We start from the raw sequence: 25,846 nt of genomic DNA, 5'->3' as shown, positions 1-25,846 counted from the left end.
GACATTTCAGCTCATGTCATCCCCGTGGGGTTCTGGGAGGCTCTTACTTTCCTGACATCTGGGACTTTCTGGTTGTTACCCGCAGTTCCTCATCCCCCATTGCTACACACCTCTGTTCAATTTCCTGACCCTCTGCTCTCCATCTCCTCCAAACCTTTCATTATCTTCTTTATCTCTTCCTTTATGATCCATTTCCTGCCCTCTGCTCTCAGTTTTCTGTTTAAAAGCAAGGCTGGGATTGCCTGGATGAGCACAGTGGAAAGATACAGCCTTCCTTCTGTAGCACCTTCTTTTCTCTTTGGGTTTCTTGGTACCCCGCAGAAAAGGATTGTGTGCAAGTGCTTACATGCATCTCTGCATAGTCATGGGATGATGTTCATCTCCTCAAAGTCCAAATTCCTTACAGCAAAGCCAGTTAGCACATGGAAAGGTGGCCAAAGACTGAGCAAGGCTCTGGTTTTTAGAGAGAAGCATTACTGGGCAAAGGAGGCAAGAAGAGGAAAAAGGATTGGTGGAAACCATGTTCCTGGCCATCATAAGAACCAGCAGTGCTGCTTTACACTCTGTTCTTACAAATCCTATAGGTTTTCTTAGGATTCACTACAGTTGTAATCAATTTATTGCATCGAGTTCATGAAGGCAGGAACTGTGAAGTTTCTATATTGTGTCAGGTATATGACACATGTTATTAGGCACGAGTTTATCCCCACATGTTACAGTGATCCCTACACAGGGAAAAGATATCAGGTGTTTGCCAAAGGAGGAGATAAACGGACAGGTTCTGGGGGAATAGCACGGGCTGAAGAGGTTCTAGGATTCATATTGTTCCTTCACGGCAAGTAAACCCTCTAAAGGTGTTTACATTCAAAGAAGGTTCAAGATGGAGGGAACATTGCCTAGTTAAATTAGTTCACCCATTCATTATTAATCATAAGCATATTTGAAATGGTTCAGGTTCATAAAAAATCTGCCTATTTTGAAAAACTTTAGAAGTTATGTGTAGCTGTTTGAAACACATGCCACAGTGAACCACTTTACTAAGCAATTTTAGTGAATTCTACTCCCAAATTTCATGTTGTGATCCTTCTCTGTATGTGTGTAGCTCACATTGAATCTGACTAGTTTTGCGCTGATTAATAGATAATGCATATGAATCTATGTTAGAGACTGCAATCCCAATCCTTCCTGTTCTGGTAATGCTTTCATTTGCAGCCATATCCTGTGGTGAACTCCTTTGAACAATATTTTGCCAGTACAAAGTATGTAGTACAGAGCCTCTGACAAATGACCCTATTAGTCACACTGTCTATCTGCCTTTCATAGCAATGAGGGGGTGGACCTGTTCCAGAGATTGTAAGATTTCCTGCTGCTCAAGAACAAGGATTGCCGGCCCAGGTTGAAACTTGCTTGTGATTCCAGTAGGATGACTCAGTGTTTTGATGGGACTCAAGGTCCACAATTCCCTGGCAGTCTGAGATCGTGAGATGGAAACGCCACATGAATTTTGGTATTCAAATACCTACGACTCTTCTTTGTATCCTCCCCATAGTTTTTCTTACATCGCCTTTATACATTTTCATGGATTATCCATACTTCTTAAAATGGTAGTTCTCAAACACTAAGATCTGAAGGAAGCACAGGAGGGATTCTGAAAGGCTTGTTTATGGATGATCTGAGTTTCCTTAATAAAAACCTCAATAATCCACTACAAACAAACAAAACAAACAAACAAAAAAACCAGAGTCTTTTGTCTCATTCACTAATGACTGTTAAAAACTCATACCCCAGGAGTTAAGGTGCTTTCCTCCAAGCTCCCTTCCTCATTACAGGTTGGAATTTAGGCTTATGTGAATGAGGTAATTACAGGCAAGACTGGACACACGAGCAATTCCATGGATTCCAGTGGTTGTTCTGCTGGTGTGTGTAGAGTCTTTCTGGGAAAGGAGATGCTCACAGGGACTTCAGTACAGTTGCAGGTGTCACATGAGAATTCTCACACAATCCCACTCAATTCACATTTATTCCTGATGTAATCAAATAGGATAGACAAAAGCATTTACAGATAGTATAGCTAACATGGGATGTGAGATTTCGATTTAACTGTCGGCAGTTTGCACATTTCCTTGAACTCGAAGTGTGTGTTCATTATCATCATCATCATTATTATTATTAGATATTTTCTTCATTTACATTTCCAATGCTATCCCAAAAGTCCTCCATACCCTCCCCCCCCCCCGACTCCCCTACCCTCCCACTCCCACTTCTTGGCCCTGGCGTTCCCCTGTACTGAGGCATATGAAGTTTGCAAGACCAATGGGCCTCTCTTTCCACTGATGGCCGACTAGGCCATCTTCTGATACATATGCAGCTAGAGACATGAGCTCCGGGGGGTACTGGTTAGTTCATATTGTTGTTCCACCTATAGGGTTGCAGATCCCTTTAGTTCCTTGGGTACTGTCTCTAGCTCCTCCATTGGGGGCCCTGTGATCCATCCAATAGCTGACTGTGAGCCTCCACTTCTGTGTTTGCTAGGCCCCGGCATAGCCTCACAAGAGACAGCTATATCAGGGTCCTTTCAGCAAAATCTTGCTAGTGTATGCAACGGTGTCAGCGTTTGGATGCTGATTATGGGATGGATCCCAGAAAATCAAATAACCCCATTAAAAAATGGGGCTCAGAGCTAAACAAAGAATCCTCACCTGAGGAATACCGAATGGCTGAGAAGCACCTGAAAAAATGTTCAACATCCTTAATCATCAGGGAAATGCAAATCAAAACAACCCTGAGATTCCACCTCACACCAGTTAGAACAGCTAAGATCAAAAATTCAGGTGACAGCAGATGCTGGCGAGGATGTGGAGAAAGAGGAACACTCCTCCATTGTTGGTGGGATTGCAAGCTTGTACAACCACTCTGGAAATCAGTCTGGTGGTTCCTCAGAAAATTGGACATAGTACTACCAGAGGATCCCGCCATACCTCTCCTGGGCATATATCCAACCAGTAAGAAGGACACATGCTCCACTATGTTCATAGCAGCCTTATTTATAATAGCCAGAAGCTGGAAAGGACCCAGATGCCCCTCGACAGAGGAATGGATACAGAAAATGTGGTACATTTACACAATGGAGCACTATTCAGCTATTAAAAAGAATGAATTTATGAAATTCCTAGGCAAATGGATGGACCTGGAGGGCATCATCCTTAGTGAGGTAACTCAATCACAAAAGAACTCACATGATATGTACTCACTGATAAGTGGATATTAGCCCAGAAATTTAGGATACACAAGATACAATTTGCAAAACACATGAAACTCAAGAATGAAGACCAAAGTGTGGACACTTTGCCCCTTCTTAGAATTGGGAACAAAACACCCATGGAAGGAGTTACAGAGACAAAGTTTGGAGCTGAGAGGAAAGGATGGACCATCTAGAGACTGCCATACCCGGAGATCCATCCCATAATCAGTGTGCGTTCATTTTTAAGAAATGAAGACATAGATTACAGCCAAACCTTATCTTGTAACTAACCTTCTTGTCTCTTCCCCCATCAGAGGTAAGCATCCTTTGGAGTTGGCAAATCCTCTTGGACATCTGTGATCCTTTTACTATGGATTCACAGACAACATACAAGGTTGTGTGCTTTTTACTCTAACAAATCTGTGACAGTGCTGAGTGTAACCTCCTGTTTCTATGTAGCATAATGCTTTGGGGATATTAACTCATGCAAATTGACTTCACTGGTTTCATTGGTAGGGGCAAGATGGAGTACACCTATTATCTTATGAGGCTTCTATATTTTTGCTGCTGAAAGCATTGCTGCTAAGAAGGGTTGTTGTGTTTGTGTTCTGAAAGTCTATACAGAATTTTTAATAAATGACATTTTCTGGTGACATAATTTGTAGCACATATATAATTTAGTTTTTATAGATAGATTTAGATGGCTTCCTAAAGTCTTCGTATAAATTTATACTCTTGTCAATATTCAAGTTTCTTTTCTTTTTCTCCATATTCTTACAAACACATAGACATTATCCATCTTGACCATTGTCCTCTTATGAAAAGAAAAGGTTAACTTTTTTTCCCTTTCCTCGTGTAAAATATCTGGTTAAGACATGTTACAAGAGTCTGAGGTGGTGGCTTAGAGCTAGAAAGCATAGCATGTGCCTAGCAAGTGTGGGGCCTAGGCTCTGTGTCTAACACTGAAAATATAAAACAAAAACAAACAAAACCCAGTAATCATGGAGCCGAATGATACACATCATGCTTTACTTCTTTGACAGCTTAATTGGCTTTGGAATCATCTAGAAGACATATGTTGGGCATGTCAGTAATATTGTTTATAGAGATACTGGATGTAGGAGGAAAGTCCCAGCTTTAATGTAAGATGCACCACTCCATGGATTTGCATTCTAGAAAGGAGAAATTTCTAGAATACAGGGGGTAAGACAAGCACCAGTTGACTATAGATGCGATGTGACCTTTTGCTTCACATCCCACCTACATGTTTTCCCCACAACCATAAGGCATATTCCCTTAAACTGAGACAAAATAGACCCTTAGCTACTAAGTTGATGTTTTTTCAGGAAGTTTGTCATGGCCTCTTTTGTGCTCCATCTCCTTAATTCTTCCTTGTGCGTTAGGGATGATTGATGAGTCTGTGTGTATGTACCTTGGTTTTGCTGGCTGAAAGAAGAGAGTGTTCTATTGAATGGTGGCTGGATTACACTGATCATTATGGTAAGACTCCTCATGATTTCCTACAAAGTTATAGGGTTTGTGTTTCCGCACTCCACTGTGTGAATGAAACAGTCAATAAGCACCCTCCTGCTGAGAGGGCTTAGAGTGTTTGTAATGAGTTGATTTCTGAAAATTCCTGCCAACATCATTTTCGGTAAGACATTCTCTTATCTCTTACTTAAGTTCTTTTAGAGTAACCAAATTTTCATTATACTGATCTTTAAAAATATTTATAAGACTCTGTTATGAACCCTTTTCGACCTTGTGTTAACTTTACATCTATTAAGGAAATTGAAGCGCTGGCAGATCTTACCACTTGGTGTCTTCACAAGTATGTTATGTTTGGCGAAGTTTGAACATAAGTTTGAAAGTTTGTCACTTCTAGGATTTCAATCTAATAAGACTGAATTGAGCAGTATTTCCTTGTTAACATTTTATTTATTTGCAATTAATGTTTGGTGTATATGTGTTGTGTGTATATGTATATGAGTGTGTGTGATATGTGTGATATTGTGATGTGTATGAGTGTGTGTTGTGATGTGTGTGTATTTGTGTGTGTGTGTGAGAGAGAGAGAGAGAGAGAGAGAGAGAAGAGAGGAGAGAGAGAGAGAGAGAGAAGAGAGGAGAGAGAGAGAGAGAGAAGAGAGGAGAGAGAGAGAGAGAAGAGAGGAGAGAGAGAGAGAGAGAAGAGAGGAGAGAGAGAGAGAGGAGAGAGAGAGAGAGAGAGAGAGAGAAGAGAGGAGAGAGAGAGAGAGAGAGAGAAGAGAGGAGAGAGAGAGAGAGGAGAGAGAGAGAGAGAGAGAGAGAGAGAGAGAGAGAGAGACTGTGCAGGCTTACACCTTGCTTTCTTCACATGTAAGAGTGAGGACTACTTGTGTGGCTGGTTCTCTCCTTCCACTACGTAGTCTCAGGGACCTCAGATCATCAGGCTCAGAGCAAGCGCCTTTCCTTGCTGTTCCATCTACCTGGGTCTCCTTGGATTGGTCACATTAATATAATGTTTCCTGTATGATCCATACTATTTTATGTCTCTTTTGATAGACATTAATACTGCTATCAGTTTACTTTTATTTTGTCCACCTTTGAAATAGGTAGAATTCATTGAACTTCTGTATTTTATTTTTATTCTTGTTGAGCTTATTGTTTCTAAGTTTTTACTCTGGAGCCTTACTCTTTACTTGTTAGTTTTTCTTGTTTTCTAATGTGGCCATAACTAGTGCTTACAAATTTAGGTGCAGTGTTGTGACTATCCCTTCATCCGTAAGAATTTTCAAATGAATTACTATTTTGACCAGAGATTTAAACTGGGACTCTAAATTTCATCTTCCAGTTTTCCCATGGAGATGTAGCCAGAGAACATAATCACTGCACCACTTCCCTGAAATATTTTAAGGTTTGTTCTACGTGGCACTATATGGTCCAGTAGGTCACATGTTGCATGTTGCATGTATCTGAGGCTTTGTTTGTTTGTTTCTCTGTTCTGTCTTCGGTAAGGTTATGCTATCCAGGAGAAGACTAGAGTAAGAAGATGAGGTCTTCTGCTAGTGTCTGGGTATAAAGTGCGGTAACTTGGAATCAGGGGTTTGGGGTTGATGAGATAAGCCTGTATTGGACAGCTGCTGGCTGGCATATACCCAGATTCAGCTTGTGTGTGCATTGCTTCAGCATTTGTTTTGTCCTGCTAGACCTGGGAAGAGCATGGAATACAAACAGAAATCCCACAGATCTTGCTTATGTCATCTATGGGGTAGAGTTTGTGGCTGGGGCCCTTCTCTGCTGAAGGTTGTAGCTGATGTAGGGAGTGCATTTTACCTGCTGTATGTGTTGCCTTCTCCATACTTCAGGTAGGTTCATCCTGTTAGACTCTCACAAGCAACACTTCTCTTTCAGTCAATATTTATTATTGATGACTGTGGACTAGTGGTTTATACCTAAAGGTGGTTTCTATAGGGTGTTTTGTGTGTGTGTGTGTGTGTGTGTGTGTGTGTGTGTGTGTGTGTGTGTGACAAATCTGTGAATGGTCCTTGTCTTCACTTGAGTCAGTTTTCTTACATATTTGCACACATATCCTTGGATATTATAGATTTTATGTGCAAATCATTTTATTTATTTACTGTGTAGTATGCATTTGTGTTTGTTTTAAATAAAACTGGATTTTCATTTTCTTTGTTCTTTATCATTTTACTACCTTTTGAAAGCTAAGATTAAAAAAAGCCCCTTATGAAGCCCTTTATTTATTAAAAAAGCCTTTATGAAAGGGGGCATTTTATGATATATTACTTGGAGTAGTAGTTTGCATAAGTTAAGAATTATATATCCTTGAAGTGTTTGTAGAGACCCTGTAAAATTTCCCAGTCTTCATTTACTGTGACTTGTGATGTTAAACTATTGATTAGTTCCAACTATCAAAGAAATTCACTCAATTCTTATTACTCTGGTACATATTAGGAATGATAGGTTTCAAAATTACTTTAAATTTAGTTTTCTAACAAGTTGTGCCGAGTTCATAGCAAATTATAGCTTTCAAACCTATATTTTGTCTTTAGTTACTGCGTGTATTCTTTTAAAATTTGCTATAGATCGTCTCCTTTTATTTTTTATTTACCCTGCTTCAAAACACAATTAATTGGCTAGCTTTCAGAAGACTGGCTGTGGCTCTTGTGGTTTCTCATCATTGTATTTTTATTTGCTTTGGAGGTTCACCTTGTCCCCCTCACCCTTTTCTCCACCCTTTTCACTCTTTTTATTGCTCTTTTAAATTGTTTGTTGTTAAAAAAATCATCATTAATTAAACCGTTTGAAATGGTTAAGTATCTGACAAAACAAGTATTGTATCAAATCCAAAGTTTTCTCTTCTTACCCTTACTTTTCAGCACTTTTCCTTGGGAGATGAAAGCGAACATCTCTTCACCCAAGATAGGAATGATGATGGACCAAAGAAATGCTCTCCCTCAAATCTGACTTAGTGAGCCCATGATTTTATTGGGCTCACGTATTGGATCATGGGTGAAAGGTCATACACAGGAGCTTGATGGTTTAAAAGCAGCTCTATCCAGGAACAGGTCATTCCAGCAAGAGGGACTACCATGGAAGTGCCACCCTAGGAGCTGTCTGCTCTCCTGGAGAGTTGCTACTTCTCAATCACTTTTAACTGCTTTCCTGGCTTCAGGAGGGACCCTGTGAACCTTGTCACTTCTGAGTCTTGTAAACGTCGGTAGCTTTCTGAGTCTTATGAGTTTCCTTCTCGCCTCAGAAGGCAGTGTTTCAAATTACAGGGAATAGTTATACTGTATCCCATCTATGTAGAGATCATACACAGTCATGTTCATGTAGACATGCAATTTTTACCCTTCTTTCATTAGTTAATAAAATGAATATTATATTTAAGAAATTTGCCTATACTAATTAGTAGATCTTTAAATTTTTAAATAAACTGCTATAACTTCATTGTAGTTTTGACAATATTTCCTTTGTTTTTGGATTATGATTAGTGGTGTTTACAAACCTTTGTTCAAATTGTAATTATGTATGGCATTTGTCTTTTCTGCATACATTGTTAAGCCATTTGCCTGAAAATTGTATGTATTGTACATATTTTATACATACATCTGTGGAGTAATGTTTCCCTATGTAATCAAAACTTATGATCATGTAAGGAAACTCATAGTAGTTCCACATATCACACAGATGTATAATTCTTATTCATATTTCCTCAAGTTTATTTCTCCACATCTTTACACATTTTACTGCTGATATTAAAGAAAATGTCTTTAGTACAACTAAAGAAAGAGACTGCACAGGGAATACACCCCTTTGTAAGTCTATCCTGTTCATATCCTTTCCAGGTGAAAGTCTTGGAAATAGTAACACCACACTCTGTTGAGAGCTGGCAAAAGTTGTTTGTGAGATGGGCCAGCAGGTGAGTAAACCTGAGTTCCTTTCCTCAGAGATGCATTTTAGACAACCCCAGCAACAACTTCCCTGATCTGAGGTCTTTAGGAAAAGGTGATAAGATGAGGAGTCATATGCAAAAGATTTGCTAAAGACACACTTCCAGGAACACTAAACAGGATCCAGGAGGGGCAAGAGTGGGTGGAAGCAGACCATAGATAGATAGATAGGTAGGTAGATAGATAGATAGATAGATAGATAGATAGATAGATAGATAGATGAATATGGATATAGTTATAGATATAGATATAGTTTTAATAGTGAAACTGTAGGATTGTAGGATGAACTTACAAGATAAAACTATGCATTAAGTTTTACCTCTGTTCAGGAGTGTTAGGCTTTCACAATCTCAGATCAGGGAGTCCTCCACACTGTTTCTCTACTCCTAGAAGGTCTACTCCCACGGGGATAGTTGCCTCAATAGTATAAGTTCATCCTCAGGGAAGATCTAAGGTATGCCAGTGCAAAATAGAACGTAAGCTAGAGAAGGAGGAGGAGGAGGAGGAGGAGGAGGAGGAGGAGGAGGAGGAGGAGGAGGAGGAGGAGGAGGAGGAGGAGATATGGATCAAGAAGCCATTTGTAACAAGCCATTCTTGTTTTTCTCATTGGTTTAATGAATTTGGGGAAAATTTAAGGAATTGTGCAGAAGTTATTATGCATCCACTTTCCCTGTAATTGCATCATGTTTGGTTTCAGCCTCTGCACCTGTGTTCCTCAATGTATAAAGATGTTTATCTGACCAAGGACTCTTTCAGCCGTCACAAATTTTTGAAAAAGTTATCTAAAGGTCATGGTGTATTTTTATTTTTATTTTACTTTGTATTTAGACCCTGAATGAAAGCTATTTTTTAAAGCTATGTGCTTTATGCCTTATAATGGGTGGTTTTAACCCATTTAACTATACTGATATATGATTTATATATTTGGATATTTATTTTAGTTATTCTCAAACTTGATTGTCTTCTTCCTAACCTTCTTCCCTTTTTTTTCAACATTTCTGATTATAATTTAGAATTATCGATTTTTTTGTTTTCTTTTCTATTGTTTAGGGATCATGAATTTCTTTGCTTGGTTTACTTTTTTTCTTCTTTCCTTTTTCCTTCTCTTCTCCTCTATCTCCTCCTCTCTCCCTCTCACCTCCTTTCTCACCTCGCCTCCCTCTATTTTCTCTCACACTTTTTTCTTTTCTTTCCTTCCTCTCTCTTTTCCTTCTCTTTCATTCTTTCCTTTTCTACCTTCCTTTTTGCTCCCCTTCCTTCCTTCTTCCTCATCTTCTATTCCTCTGTTCTCTTTCATTTTTCTTTTCATTTAGTGTTGTCTTCCTTAGTTAACACAAAGAAGTAGCCACATCATCTAAGGAATTAATATCTCATCTACTTTCTCCCCTATTAAAGGACCTTAGAAACCACTTTGATCATTTCTTAGCTTTATGTTATTTTTGTCTCACTTTAGCTTGGTGTTATTTGTACCATACTCTGTTTCCATGTTATCAGTTAATAAGAACACAATATTTTGAAAGCATTAAGAAATGAACAATGTCCTTGCTTTTTTTTTTTTAATCATTCCCTAGGCGTGTTTCTTCTTTTTCCTTGGAGAAAACAGTGTGATTTTGTTCCTCCCACTGTTTATCTCCAAATCTTTAAATAATATTCTGCTATTGTTATAGCCTTCATTTCTGTATGCTATACATCTACCTTTCAGCATTACCAATCATGACTTACCTCTCATTTCCCTGCCCTACATCAGAGTCCCAACTTTTCCTTTCACATCATAGGCACATCCAGTGTTGCTTGTAGTCCTGAGTTAATGATGATAAAATGTACTCAGTGATTTCTATGCCACAGCTGACTAAGCATTTCAGGATGCCACAGAACTGTGAACTCAGTTCCATATCAGGGAACAACCAATCTAATGAGGATCAGAGAAAACTGGTGAATATTAATTGATTGTAACCGTTGAAGTGTGTAAACAATATAAGTGGGTTAAGTGATAGAATTTTAGGCAGAGGGAAGGATGGTTTTAATGAATTAAGTCTGGAACATACCTCCCTTTGAGGGCAATAAACACAGAAGGATGGTTTTTAGAAGAAGAAAATTATAAATGTAATGTCAGGTCCTATGTGTGTTCTTAAGCTAGAGGCAAATAAGCATTTCCATTCTGGGGTCTTCTCATCTCTTTTACAATGGTCCAGCCATGCTGCTGTGATGAGAAAGGAGTTTTAGAAATAGATTAATATGTGGTTATGGGTGTATTTTAATAAAACTGTATTTGTAAAAATCCCTACCTCGAGCCATTGCAATGGTTTTGTCTTGCTCCATTCTGACTGCAGACTCAACACTACCAGACAAACAGCTGAAAAAACTACACAGAAGCTAAGAATGAGTCTTACCCTTTTTAAAAGGTTTTAACACATGTTCATACACACTTACATACATAAGTGAAGAACACTGAACAGAGACCAAAACTGAAAATGAAGCCTAAATTATTTATTACTTGGCTACTCAGAGGCAAAAATTGATAGCTTCTGTATTATGGTGAGATGCACAAACTTAGTGGAGAATTTTTCTCTGCTTACCATACACACATAGTTTTTACTCTTTGAAAGAACAAGAATGCTCTTGTTTTAAACATAATAAATAAAATATATCTCTCATCTATTTTATATTGAAGACTCTCTAAATTTTCACCAAGCATATAATATCTTTTTTATGGAAGTCATCTCATACAACTTTAAATGTGAAACACATTTCCAGGACTGGTAACTACACTTAGCTAATGGCTATCACATGGTACAACCTGCTTTTAGATGCTTCACATTCAAGCCCACCATCCATGTATGACAGGGGTACTAGTCAGTATTCCTATCAAGGAACCTCAGTAGCTAATCAGAAGATCAATGGAAGATCTTCAGGGATCAGGAATCTGACCTTCTTGGCAAGATGCCATAGTGCTGTGACACTAACACTAAGTATCCTTATGGGGACCTTTCCCCTCAGCTCAGGTCTCATTCTGATGAGCTGCATTTGGAAAAATAATTATGTTTTATTAATCATTGGCCACACCTAAATTATACAGCCACGTTTATACACATGGGGCTGTTACCTTTAGCATAGCATGTTAGCTAGCATTGCATATCACATGTGGGATTCTTTTAAGGAACTGAGGACATTCCTTGAAAAATTTATTCACAATCCCTAAAATGCTCAAAATAAGGCAGAAAGCAGGAGGAAGACAGTAAGTGTATTTGCTCTATGACATACATATACTTGAAGACCAACCAATTCTTTGATTATAAGGTTAACACTGGTGATTATAAAGGCATGTTAACATTAAAGGTAATTCAATATTTTCTTTGAAACCTGTAATTTTTATTTTTGTAAAATTGTAGGTGTTTCAGAGAGATATACAAAGGTTTTTTATTAACTGTGTGCAGTTTTGAAGAAAGTTGGAATCTCAGTCTCATACAGGATAGTACCACCTTCTTGGCTATTAGTATAATTTTAGAATATTTTTCTCCATAAATTCCTATAAAAATTACTGAGGAGGAGAATGTTATTTAGAATTGGAAGAACATTTTTTCTCTCCTTTAAACTGTTTCCAACATCCTGTCTTAATAGCCCCCAGTCTTACTAGTCCAACCATTTATAATTTAGTGGTCAAAGCCTGGTGCCATGGCCAGGACAGAGCACTGGTGCCTGGGGTCTTCATGCTTCACTTTAAACTTTTATCTCTTTGGAATTATTGTTCCCTTTTGAGGAAACAAAAGCTTCCTGCGCCCTGTCTATGCTCATTCATCTGGAGAATTATGTGAGTGGAAGTTCACTCAAGAACAGGAGACATGGAACAGAGAAGGGAGAGTCCCTCATGCTCATTAATCAGGAGAATTATGTGAGAGGACATTTGAGCAAGAACAGGAGAGATGGAACAGGGCGGGCAGGCGGTGGAGAAGTCCTCCGATTTCCTGTTGAGGAATCTGTACAGGATTGAGTAAGGAACTTTCCCCATTTATTATTTTTTTGGAATAAAAACGCTGAAAAAAAGTATTAATTTGGGCTTTATAAAAATGATAATTTGTAGATCCAAAGCAAATTACACAGAAGGTGGGTAGGTCATGTAAAAGGGAAGTCATGTGACCTCGGTTATTCGTGTGATAAGGCAATTATGTCATGGCATTTTCTCAGATAAGGACCTAGCAGAAAGGCTCTGACATTTTCCACGATTCCTTTCCAGGTTATTTCCTGCCTCCATCATCCCCCCCATCCTTCACCCCTTCCCCTTACCCCTTTCCCCTCCCCCTCCAGCCAACCTTGCTTCCACGGAGATTTTCTGTTGGTTGTTTTTATTCCGAGATTCAAAAGCATATTTAATCATGGGTCTGAACACAGCTTCAGGATAATGATGGCATTGGGATTCTTCTCATTAAATTCAAACCACAGGGACCTGGTGCCGAGACTGATAGCTGAGATGCTTTATTTTCTTTTGGTAATTTTTTATTTTTATTTTTATTTTACACATAAGACACTTGATTAGAAGCAAAACGTTTCAAGTTTGTGTTTAATTTTTTAAAAAAAAAGAAATTTTTTCAATGTAAATATTTTAACCCCACTTTGAAGTTTTAATGTACTTTTATATGTTTAAATTTCTTTTTAACTGACAAAGATGAAAGCTGTGTATGTGAATAGGGTGTAAAGTTTCAGCACATGTGCCCATTGTAGAATGCTCAGAGTAAACACTTCTATCTCCTTAAGATGTCATTATTTCTTTATGTAAAAAACACATTCTTTTAGCTTTCTGAAATGGACTTGTACACTCTGTTACAGTCACCGAAAATTTCCGGCTTTGAGCTAACTAAAAGTTAGTACCTGTTGATTGTAATACATTTCAAATTATAATCAGAATAGCTTATAGATCCAAAAAATATGCCCTGTCATCTCCTTCCTTTCTCCAACTATTATAATGGGACTCCCTTCTCAAGCTCTTGCTCTGTGCGTGTCTTCATGCAATTATAAGTATTGCCTAAGATTCAAAGAGGAGTCTTTTTAATTCGATGGAGCAACATGCAAATGAAGACCGAGTCCTTCTACCTAGTTCAGGAAATCACGCTGTGCTGACAAGAATCAGAAAAAGACTGTTTTCTGCAGTCACTATGATCTTTCAACTTCTCAAACTTAGGTGGTGATCTTAAACACCCTTGTATTACAGGTCTTAAGAAATAATTGTGTCTGTTCATGCGGAGCTGTATGTAGCCACGGCTCTCGTGTGCAGAAACTTTCTGACTTTGTAAATATTAGATTTGACAGTGTTGCTAGGAAACACCCGGGGAAGTAAGGAGAATACAAATTATGAAGTATAAACTTTGCTGTTGCAAACAGAGCAGCCCTAAGGCACTTTCCATTGTCAAAACAGCTGTGAATACAACATTTTTTATGCGCGCCTTAAAGTTAAGAAGCAACTCCTTAAAACGAAGTAATTGTTTTCTGTTTCATTTTCCAACTTCTTTTCTCTCTCTGAGAGCGGAGCTGCTTAAAGTCACCGGGACAGTGTCTATTCCCTGGTTCCCTGTTTACTTCTTCTGGATTGGCTAAGCCCCTCTTTAAGAGTATGCTTTGTTCTGGGAAATGCTTTGGATCCATTGAGCAACCCACAGGCTACTGTTAAAAAAAAAAAAAAAAAAAAAGAGCTGAGTAATGTTGGCGCTTTCTCAAGCTGGAGTTTTCTCATGTGGCTGATGCAAACCTGGAGAATTTGCATCATCATGCAGCCCAGTAAGTTGGTGTGACAGGCGGTTGCTTAAATACGGAGCCTTCCACGAGGAAGCTGAGCTGGTGTGTAATGATAGGGCAGCAGCCGCGGCTGCAGCTAACTGACTGCCCCTGGAGCCGGTGCCACACAGGTGCTCCGAGGAGCAAGAGGAGTAATTATAGAGCCAGCGAAGGCTGAAACACACCTCTGAGTTCTCACCTGTGGACACAATAGTGTAGAGCCAGTCGGTGATAGCAAAGGGGAAGTCACGACCGAACAGTGATCAGTCACTTCTTAGAGAAACAAGTTAAAAGGGTTTGTTTTGTTTTGTTTTATTTTGTCTTGTTTTGTTTTTCCCCCTCTGTTTTCTTTTTCATCCCCCTCCTCTGGTGTGACACTGCCATGGTCAGAAAGCCAGTTGTGGCCACCATCTCCAAAGGAGGTTACCTGCAGGGCAATATGAGCGGGAGGCTGCCCTCCATGGGGGACCAAGAGCCACCTGGGCAGGAGAAGGTAGTTCTGAAAAAGAAGATCACTTTGCTGAGGGGGGTCTCCATCATCATCGGCACCGTCATCGGATCAGGCATCTTCATCTCCCCCAAGGGCATACTCCAGAACACGGGCAGCGTGGGCATGTCCCTGGTTTTCTGGTCTGCCTGTGGAGTACTGTCACTTTTTGGTGAGTGCGCTTCTTCTCTGGGGTGTGAGTGTGTGTAGCTGTGTGGCTCTCTGGGAGAGCGAAGGGTTATTTCTGAGGAGTAAATGAATGGGCAAATACTACAGGAAATATTTGGAATTTTTGTTGTTGTTGTTGTTCAGGTATGTGCACTACCCAAACACACTGTCCACTGTTGGCACAAGACTGAACCCTCTCAGATTCCTTCCTGCAGGCTATACTCTGCTTTCCTGCCTGAGACAGACTCTGGCAGCTTTTTTTTTTTTTTTTTCTGGTTTGCTGAGAGAAGGAAAAAAAAAAAAAAAAACAAAAAACAAAAAAACAAAAAACAAAAAAAACCTAACTTTGATGACCCAAAAAACCAAGCCTTCCTTCCGTGCAGAGGGCTTGGGTTTGTGAGTCTTGTTTAGAGCATAGTTCTGGCAGCTGGCTCGCTGGAAGAAACACCTGTGCGGTGCAGCCAGTGTGGCCTATTTACACGCGGAACTGAACGTTCGGAACACTGTCACGGGCCTTTTACTTGCTAAACAAATGGGTGGCATTCTCTGCCTTTTTTAATATTTTAAATTCGTAGGCTTGTCCGTTTCTAATACTATGCTTTCAGAAGTCCTTGGGAAGATATGTGTTTGATGTGTCTCCTCCGTCTCCATAAATGGGGCAAAGGTTTCAACTTTTTTCCCCTTGTTTTTTTTTTTTTTCTTTTTCCTTCTTACTGCCTTTAAGGACATTTCTCATAATTTCTCGTTATTTGTTTGCAAGCTTCACTTGGGTGTCAGTCTTCCCTCCTTGCCTGGATCTGTTTTCTTCATCTGTATTTTACTAGGTCTCTGGGGAAACAGATACTTTCTCTGCCCATTCAATGAAGTTCATCTAACCTGAACTGGTATTACTGTGCTTATTATTTTTTTCTCTTTAAAATGTACGTTTCTCTGATGGGATTGAGGGTTAATATTGCAAAGGAAATAATTGCTCCTTGATCAGGAGGGCAAATCAACATAAAACTCCTTTCAAGTTCATTGTAAAGGCCACAAGAACCTGGGAATGGCCAATTATTTTAAAATTTGACTTATATTACCAGGCAATACTTTGGTTCCAAAGTAGCCTACACTTGGGAGTTACTTTGTTAACCTGGAACCAAGTTCTTCTGGGACCAAGTGCAAACTCTTGTTCCATTCCTTCTTTCATTCCAGGTCTTGTGATACTTTAAATACTGATTGAGGGAAAGTTTCCTGCCTAGAGAACTCACATATCTGTTTTTAGGAAGGGGGCATTTCAAATAATCTTGAAAGCAGTCTTGCTATAGAAAGATCTATGAAGAGATTACTTTACGAACCTAGAGAACTTGGGAACATCATTTGTGTGAATAGATTATGCTTTATGAGATGTTTGGTGACAGCTGTCCCTTTTCTTCATTCTTTACAGTTATTAAAAACTCGAACAGAATCCTTATCATTATTAATATTAAAGTGGTTCTGACATATGCAGGTTCAGATAAGCAAGGAGAAACTCAATTGTTGATCTTAAATGACTGTGTACCCTCAGGCTTCAAGCGTCTTACAGTACTTGATATATTTAGAATAAATCAATATCTAATCAGAAAAACTACAACCAGTTCCTTGAACTTTGCATACTTGTACACAGGCAGCTCCCACTGTGTGATTTGATTTTCGCACACAATCAATGCTTATTCAGATGCTGTAAAATAAAATGCTCGGAATGCTGAGCTAGTTAAAGGCACACTGACTTGTATGGTGATAATGTGCTTATGAATAAGTCCGCCATCTTTGTTGGAAGCTCAAGAAACTACAGAGCTAAAGGGTTGTGATGTAGCTTGGAGTGGGCGTTTGACTGCCCGCTTCAGAGACGTTACTGCTACTTAAATTACTGGCAGCTTTTTGTCACAAAGTCTTCACAAATAAGAAGCAAAGCGAGATATAAGGGGAAAATTCTTCTTTTATTAAAACTCTAGAACTTAGGGGTGTAAACATTTTCAAGTCAAGAATGTGGACCTAGATGGTCCCCAACTTAAGATGGTTCAGTATATGATATATTTATTTTTAAATTTCCAGTGGTAGATGCTAGTAATTGGTTATTCAATAAATTACTTGAGCTGTCTTAAACCGTTATAAAATGAACTTTTATAGGATAATGTTGTCTAGCTCCAGACAACTGTGTAGGATGGTTCCTAGGCTATGTGTGGTACATACAGTTCCCACTGACTGGCATTTAGAATGTAACATGTTTTGGCAAAGTTACCCCTCTGGAAGGGGAGGAGCATCTGTGTTTGGTTTTACAACATTTTGAGCACCAAGGTCAACACGTGGACTTTTATAGCCTGCTTTGAACTTCTTTCCATCTGGGCACATAGCTATGGAGCTTGAGACCTTTAAATGAAAATTCCATTCCCCCGGAACTCAATTTAAACCTAGGGCAAAGCATACAGAGGTCTGGCCATTGATTCCCTGACAGTAAATTTCAAGGTCTTTAAGAGTCTTTCCAATAACAAGGTTATATAGGTTGCTTTTCTGGACAATCTACCAACATGGTGACCATTATTTCCAAAAGAAGTTTGCTAATTGTCTTTAGGTCTAAGTTAATGAAGTACTTAAGTAGCTGTCCGTGACGCCACCACTTTAGCACCTGGAGCATTGGAAAGCAATACAACTTCTTGGATTGTTCTTTTGGATGGAGTCTGGTCTCCGAAGATGAGTCTAGGGTGTGGTCTTCGTGTCTTTTCTCATTTGTTCACTCTTAAAAAATATCCTCCAGGTGACCCTGGCAAATTTTTCAAATCCTAGTTATTTTGAGCATCTATAGGAGGCACTACTGATGAGCAATTACTTTCCACACATGGAGCCCCTTTAGGTGCTTGGGCATAAATGTTTGAGCGCTAAGCCATGTAGACACAGGTGTTTGATTGTTTGGTTGATTGATTAATTGACTTTTGGATGAAATTAAGATTTATTTTTTATGTCCTTCCTAACTATGAAGCAGTTGGTAAGTAAAGTAACATCATGTGGTGTGTTAGCTGTGTCAGTCAATCCTATCTGTGTGCCACTTTCCCACCGTTACATCCAGAATGCTTTTATGAGATGAAAAATTCATGTTTTCACTTCAAAGGGTGCGAAACTTAGGGCCTGGGGAATTTAAATATAACTTTCCCAATCTTATACGAGTGTTATTTTTTTTTAAACACTCACATCTTAGTTTATAATTTATTTTCATTACATAAATGACTGTACATAATGGAATTTCTATTTTACAACAGTCATTCTTTTAACCGTCTGGGTGTACATCTCAAAAGCATCATCCAGGATAACCATTTCTAGGAACAGTACAACTGAGTCAAGATTCGTTTTGCTGACAAAGCATATTGTATCAATTAGCTGAAATCTCACACGGCATGTACTCTCTTCTTTCCCAAAGAACGGATCATCTATATTTTGATATGCCACAGAATTATTAAAATACCATAGTGAGTCCAGTTTGAGGGAATACTTTGTCTTAGTATGAGGTGGTGGTGTTACTCAAATAATAGGTCAGCATCATTGACATCTGCCTTTACTTTTCCTTTATCCTCTGGTTTCTGACCACACATTCTGTATCATGTTTGTAGGTACCATTTCAAACACAATTCCTTTCCTTACATTTTTTTTTCAGTTCATTTTCTTGGTTTTTATGTGTGTGGGTGTTTTGCTTCTGCACATGCCTGGTGCTCAAGGAGGCCAGGGGAGGACCTTGGATCCCCTGGAACTGGAGACACAGATGGTTGTGAGTCCCCAGGTGGATGCTGGGAATTGAGTTTGGGTCTTCTGGATGAGAGGCCCGTGCTCTTAACTGCTGAGCTATCTTTCCAGTCTTTGGCTTTTCTGTTTTATTAGTAGGAGGCAGGTCTCAAGTGTGAGGAAGTTAAAAGAGGAACTTGGTGGGTCTCAGTTAGAAGATGACAACTGTTCCCATGAAGGTCATTCTAGGCACAGAGCATGCAACCCAGACAATGATGTGTGTATTCTATCACAAGACTACTCAATGCTATGTCAATTTTGTGTCTTTTTATTATCACCTTTCATAGGAGCCCTGTCCTATGCAGAATTAGGTACAAGCATAAAGAAATCTGGTGGTCATTACACATACATTCTGGAGGTCTTTGGTCCTTTGCTGGCTTTTGTTCGAGTCTGGGTGGAACTGCTCGTAATACGGTAAGGAGATGGAAACAATTAAGGGAAAATCCACCTATTCATCTCATCACTTTCCTGGATCCTCTTGACTGCTTGAACTAATTACAGATGTGTGTCATGTGACTTAGTTGAACAAATACAGACCCTAAGGCATAAAAAAAGTTTTCTTTAAATTCCAACTTTTGTTTATAAATATTTATGTTTTTCTAGAAAAGGCATTTATCTGAGATGAGGGGAATCTTCAAAATTCACTTTGATAAATTATACCTTGGGCTGAGCAGACACTATATAATGTGCTAGGAATTACAGGGTTATTTTTTTTTATTGTTGATTATGTCATCAGGACATTTAACTTTACTTTTATGACTAAGAAATGTCTGTGCCAAACAACTTAGTGTATTATCAAGGCTGATGCTTTACAAACAGTGAAAAAGAATCAAGTTAACACAGCATGAATGATTCATTTCCTCACATTAAGCAAACAGGCGATCTGCAGTTGCAAAAAACTGTTTGATTGTATTGCTCTAAGGCTCTGTCCCCCTTCCTGACTCTCTTGGCATAGAATAGTGCCAAGTCACTCTGAATAGCAAATTTCCCCCAACATTGTGAGGAGCCTGTGATGTCACATGTACAACTTGTGTCACCGGTGTTTTGTGCTGTAAGGGATGTGACTTGCACTTTGTGATCACATAGTTCATTAGAAATCATTAGGGAGCCTTGCTCTCCCATAAACAGAAGACACAGACTACTAAAATCTCAGCTAAGTTAACAGAAGTGACAAAGGCAGACAGAGCTCTAAGTGTCTGCTAACAGGAACAATTGTTAGGGTGTTAATAGCGAACTTCAGAGTAGTGCAGGCTTCATTGGTAGCAATTGTTCTTTGTTACTTAGAAATTGCTAGTGTTAAATGATGATAAAAAGAGTACTTTTTTTTTCTTTTTTCTTTTCTAAGAGTTCTCTATCAGGGATGTACTTCTGTACGTCTCTCTGTCACCTCATATATACTCTTCAAAGTTTATTTGTGTGTGTATGTATGTATGTATATATATATATATATACATATATATATATGTGTGTGTGTGTGTATACATATATATGTATATATATGACACACACATTTTTAATTTCTGGTTTATCCCTAGTTTGTTCTATTTCTTTCATCTCTTAATGTCTTAATTCTTCTGAAAAACAAAAAATGGCCTCTACTTGACATTGAATTCATCATGTATTGTAAGACTTTAGCTATCTACTAGTATTTTCCTATTAGAATTATAAGCATTTCAAGTATGTGAGAACAGGTCTTACACCTTTTATGACTTTCATACTATTTACATCAGTGCCCTGTGCATCCTAGATATTAATTTTTTCTTAAGTGTCAGGAAACCTAAGATTATGTTATTTTGAATGTAACATACACCGCATCGAAATAAGAATACTTCTGTAGAATGCTGGCCTGCCAGGCTGTTGAGTTTCCCTGCCTCATGCCCTTCAACTTCACTCCATCTTCATCCATGCATTTGTGGTGAAACTTTATCTCATTGTTCAGTGTTGCTCTGACAGCGTGCTCATTCCATTTGCACTGGACAGATATGGTACCCATTCATTAATTTCTTTCTACAAATTGCTGCCGAATGGAAGGCAGCAAGATAAAGAGATCTAAATTGGAATGAGCCACAATTCATGCTCCTAAACAGATGATAATCAGATGTTCCTTAATTTTGAAACTACTCTTCTATGGTGTGTGCGTGTGTGCACATGCGCGCATGTGTGTATGAGCACATGCATGTGCACAGCCAAGTTACCTAAATAAGTGCTAGAAGCTTTTTAATACATTCAATTCCCTAGGATAGTCTTTCAAACAAGCGAAATAGCAAATTATATGAAGGACATGATTCCCTAGGACTTAAATTCATTTCTTCTCATGACATCTAAATAGTAATATCCTTGGTATCTAAATGTTCCCCATTAAAATTATAGTTTCAAATTAAGTCGGTTATTGTCAGAAATAACCTGCAAAACTAATCCAAGCAAAGTCACTTAACACAACATGATGGGGACTTTAACATTGAGGCCACGTAGTCAGATGATGTTCCATACCTACTGAGTTTCTACTCTAACAGATCTTGGCATAGAATAGTGCCAAGTCACTCTGAATAGCAAATTTCCCCCAACATTGTGAGGAGCCTGTGATGTCACATGTACAACTTGTGTCACCGGTGTTTTGTGCTGTAAGGGATGTGACTTGCACTTTGCACCATTGCACTGGGATAAAATACTGATTAGGACAGACAAAGTGTTGTTTCCACAGACTTCAAAGTCAAGCAGAAGGATAGTTTCAATGTGGGGATCACCTTAACTAGAATAAAACCCTACTGTGATAAGCAGTGTAGAGGGGACAGGTTTGGTGCTATGTAAAAGGATGCTTGGACAAGGGGAAGGTTAGGGTCACTTCTCCGGACCAAGACTAAAACCAGATACTAAGTACAAAAAGTAGCGATATGAAACAGCTCTAGGCAGACGTGATTCAGTTGTTGTTCCTGGGAAGCTTATGTGTGCAAGGCCTGACCGTGGTCAGAGCAATGCTTTAAAGATACTGAAATGATGCTATCATATTTAGGTTTAGAAATCAAAGACTTTTATAAATGCTAGAGAATAGCAAAGCATCCCCTTTGGAGGCAGGAATTCCCTGGGAGAGAAGAAAGTTACAATGTGTGTGGTTTTGACTGGAGGTAGGAGATCAAGGTTGGAGTCAGGTAATATGGGTTGGTCTCTGGTGATCCAGGGATCAGGACTAGGTGTTAACCACAAGAAGGAAGAAAAGCTGAAAGGGACTCTTGCTTGAGAGGTTAGGCAATTTTGTGGATTTCCTTGTGTGTGGCAAGAACCTGCCCTCATATTTAAGATGAAATGGAATATTCCTTTTTTCCCTTTGAAGAACTCAAGTAGTAGGACTTATTATTGTCTGGATTGCTATCTTCACAGGCCTATTTTTGTCTTCCTATTCTGTGGTTCTCTAAATAAATATCCTTAAGAAATTAAGACCACTCACTTGGCTTTGAGATTTCTTTTTACTAGAAAATTAAGAATCAAAGTTAAACATTTAGACATATGTTGGCATAAACACTTATAACTACTAATTTTCAACAAAGGTTTTCTAAAAACCAGCCCTTACTAGTGTAGACAATATTGCATTTGGAGTGTATAGCAACTTAATGAAATATGAAGCTCTAAACATGATAGACTTTCATGTTAAATATGTTCCACATGTTAAATAGTAAGATCTGAAGCTCAGCAAAACTGTTATTTATTGTTTCCTGTAGTTAACCTAAATATACTCTCTCCCAGCCCTGGAGCTACTGCTGTGATATCCCTGGCATTTGGACGCTACATCCTGGAACCATTTTTTATTCAATGTGAAATTCCTGAACTTGCAATCAAGCTCGTGACAGCTGTGGGCATCAGTGAGTATTGCAGCTGTAACTGAAAAGAAGAAAGCAATGAACAAAGAGATTGGAGGCAAATTTTCTTTAGAGCCTTTGCTTGGTATCCCCCAAATTATGGGTTTTTGTTTTTGTTTTGTTTTTGTGCTTACAGTTTCAAATCTGTGTTGGAAAATACAGACAGGAACACAAGGTTTGAGGCAGGGTAGCTGATCTCTTAAAGCAGACAAACCAAAACCACGTCCTTGGTAAAATATTAAATGGATTGTGTATCAGAAGATACTGTTCAGGATTAAGAACTATTCTGAGGAATTGTTTTTGTGTTGGGAATTATTTTACCCCAGTGACACATTGAATTATTACTCACGAATGGTGCTGGGGTTAAGTTTACATGCTGGGTGTATTTGTTGTGTTTGTGTAGTTTACAGTGATATTAGCTGCCACCCTTAGGGTTACTATTTTCTCTACCTATTTCAGGCTATGATAAGAACTTTTTTTTTTCTGAAGATTTTATATCAATAGCCTTTCTCAACTAGAAGATTTCTCTATGGGCTACAAATTAGGAATTTGTTCACTTTTTAAAATTATTAATGGGCATACATTTTTAGGACTTTAAAAACAAAGTAAATGAAAAGAGGACGATGTACAATGTTACATAGTGACAGGGAGTTACATCTGACGGCCATTTCCTATAACATTGTGGAATCTCATGGAACAGGATAATTGATGATTGAACTGTGGTTGTCTGAATCCATTTGATCTTGGCTAACTACATTTAACAGCCTCCCAAATGCTACACAGGAATAACTGAATTGCATACTCAGGAAGTCTGCTCAGAGAGTCGCGTCACAGTGGCTTACTAAACACAAAGGTTGGTTCACTTTTGACAACAGATGGTCCCTGAACTTGCACATAGTAGTCTGTAACAAAGTGCTAGTGATTCTACATAAAAGCATCTCTGGTGTGACAGACATGAGTGTCTGACTGAATAGCCGAATCCTAAAGACACAGTTATTCTGTGATACCTCTAGAAAGACAAAGGAAATGACTCAACATAGACATTTCGGAGTTAAAATTCCACAGACCTAGGAACACCTAAGGACAAATGACCTTGCTTCCTCTACACCTCAGTATTCTCCTGAGATAATTATGCCAGTGTTGTGGATCTGTGAGGATTCAGTCTGATATAGAGTTATCTGTGACGATGACTGTAACTTATTAAGAATGCAGGGCTACTGATGAATATTTATACTTCTGTGGAGAAATGTCACCAGAATTCCCGAGAGCAGGGACCTCCACAAGGCTACATCTCCAGTCCCCACAGTGCTTAACTTGCCTGTTTGTGCTTAGTGGCTATCTGTTACTGATTAACTTCATTTGAAGAAATCTAAGGAGTTTCTTTTTACTAAAGTAGAAGTACTTGTAGTTTGTGACCCATTAAACTGAAGTTTTAGGTAGCTTCAGTACTCAGGAAGAAGGGAGATTAGTGGTTGAAAGATACAGTCGGCTAGACAAGATGTTGGAACTGGCGCCTTGAGCTTGTGTGTGCCGAATCATCCCACACAATAGTTATAGTTCCCTGGAGACCTACAACCTGGAGTTGGAATAAAGTTTAATGGTTCCTTGGTTATGTGATTTGAGGCTGTTAAACTTATAATTCTTCTGTTTATTGATTTATAAAATGCCTATGAAATATCAGTGTATCTTGAATGACTATAGAGATATAAAATTGTATCAGGGTTTTGAGATATTTGGAAGAGCCCCATCAAGAACATGAGAAGCTCTTGATGACTCTGACAGTGCACTAAAGGGTTGGACTATCAGCTGTTTTTACATCTGCCATATTCTCTTTCCCTGAATGAGGCCATGTCACACCACAGTTGTTTTATGAAGACTGAGAAGAGAAAAGGAGTATTTTAAAGAACTCCATAGACAAACAATACATGTTACTAACTAGAAGGTGTAATAACAAAAAAATCTTAAAGCAAACCTTGATATGAAGATATTTACAAAGCCACAATTTTTACCTGCTTTGATCAAGACATTATATGAATAATCAAGATATTTTTGTCTTTGAATGACTCTCTTATTAACCCCATTTTTTAGCTTTTTAAAATGAGACATTAGTATTTTATGAAATTCAAAATGTTAAGTCCCCCCCAGTAAACCTTTAAAGCAATTGCAAGAAAGGTTCACTAAGCTGTGCTTGGGCTCACACATTGGCAGTTTGGTGGAGGCATGGGTAGAGAAGAGCATGGAGGCTTGATGGAATCTTTATGTCTCCTTCTATTTTTTCCACAAATGAATAAATATTAGTTTGTAAATTCTGACACAAGCTACAGATCCTGATCAGGGAACAAGTTCCTAAACTTGGAAGTACTGAAAGAGAAACAGGAATATTCTCATGTCTCAGTGGGAAGTAACTTAGGGAGATGGATTAATTGGAGAAGTCAAATGGCCTTTAAGAGGAATTTAGCTTTAATGGAACAACAGGGGGAGGGGATGGAGAGAGAGAAATTTACCTGGGGGCAAATCTCTCACATACTTTATTCTTCAAAGTGAATATAGGTGGTGTTTTGCCTGTTACAGGAAAAGGTTGTGGAGATGTAGAAAGTAAGAGTTTAATTGCATAAATTACTTCCCTGAGTTCCTTGAGGAAAATGAGGAATTTAAGTCTCTAATTTAGTATAGAAAAAGGTCAAACTTCAGAAGAGTTTCACATTTTGTAAAATTTTAACTGTCCACTTGAAGATAATAGCGGAGTTGGGGGAAGGAGTTATCTAAATGCTGATTCACCCACATTTTTCAAAGAACCCCTCCTCTGGTCAATGATAAGCACGAGACACCTGTGTTTATCCAAAATCCTGTCCATTTTATTAATTTTAAAAATATTAGCTATGTCAAAGTGTAATTGGAAAATCTTGTAAGTTGACTTGGGCTTATGTCCCTAAGCCCAATTCTGACATGATCAATAACCTCTATGGAAGATAACATGCCTCATGGCTCTTATAGTTTGAAGGAATGGAGACATACATTCAGTATAAATGCTGAAATATGGAGTCTATTGTCCTGTTCTCTAAAGCTGAACCCTAAAGAAGCATATTCTCAAGAAGCTTAA

At 38.6% G+C, this 25,846-nt stretch overlaps 1 protein-coding gene across 5 annotated transcripts in view; it reads left to right on the top strand.

The window, feature by feature from the left end:
* The window catches only part of Slc7a11 (solute carrier family 7 (cationic amino acid transporter, y+ system), member 11), a 134,152-nt gene that overhangs the window by 40,990 nt on the left and 67,316 nt on the right, over nt 1–25,846 (top strand). Inside the window, exons 1-4 of one of the 5 annotated variants that reach the window (XM_006500776.4) lie at nt 14,378–14,457; nt 14,845–15,113; nt 19,183–19,309; nt 22,634–22,749. In XM_006500776.4, coding sequence (XP_006500839.1) covers nt 14,894–15,113; nt 19,183–19,309; nt 22,634–22,749 — 463 coding nt within the window. In that variant the 5' untranslated portion in view covers nt 14,378–14,457; nt 14,845–14,893. Of the gene's footprint in view, nt 1–8,591; nt 8,661–14,377; nt 14,458–14,484; nt 15,114–19,182; nt 19,310–22,633; nt 22,750–25,846 lie in introns of those variants that run through there. The other 4 variants (XM_006500777.3, XM_017319590.2, NM_011990.2 and 1 more) reach the window with 4 other exon arrangements.

Source organism: Mus musculus, chromosome 3, assembly GCF_000001635.26.
Source record: "Mus musculus strain C57BL/6J chromosome 3, GRCm38.p6 C57BL/6J".
NCBI classification, from domain to species: Eukaryota; Metazoa; Chordata; class Mammalia; order Rodentia; family Muridae; genus Mus; species Mus musculus.
This window is presented reverse-complemented; position numbering and strand designations above follow the sequence as displayed.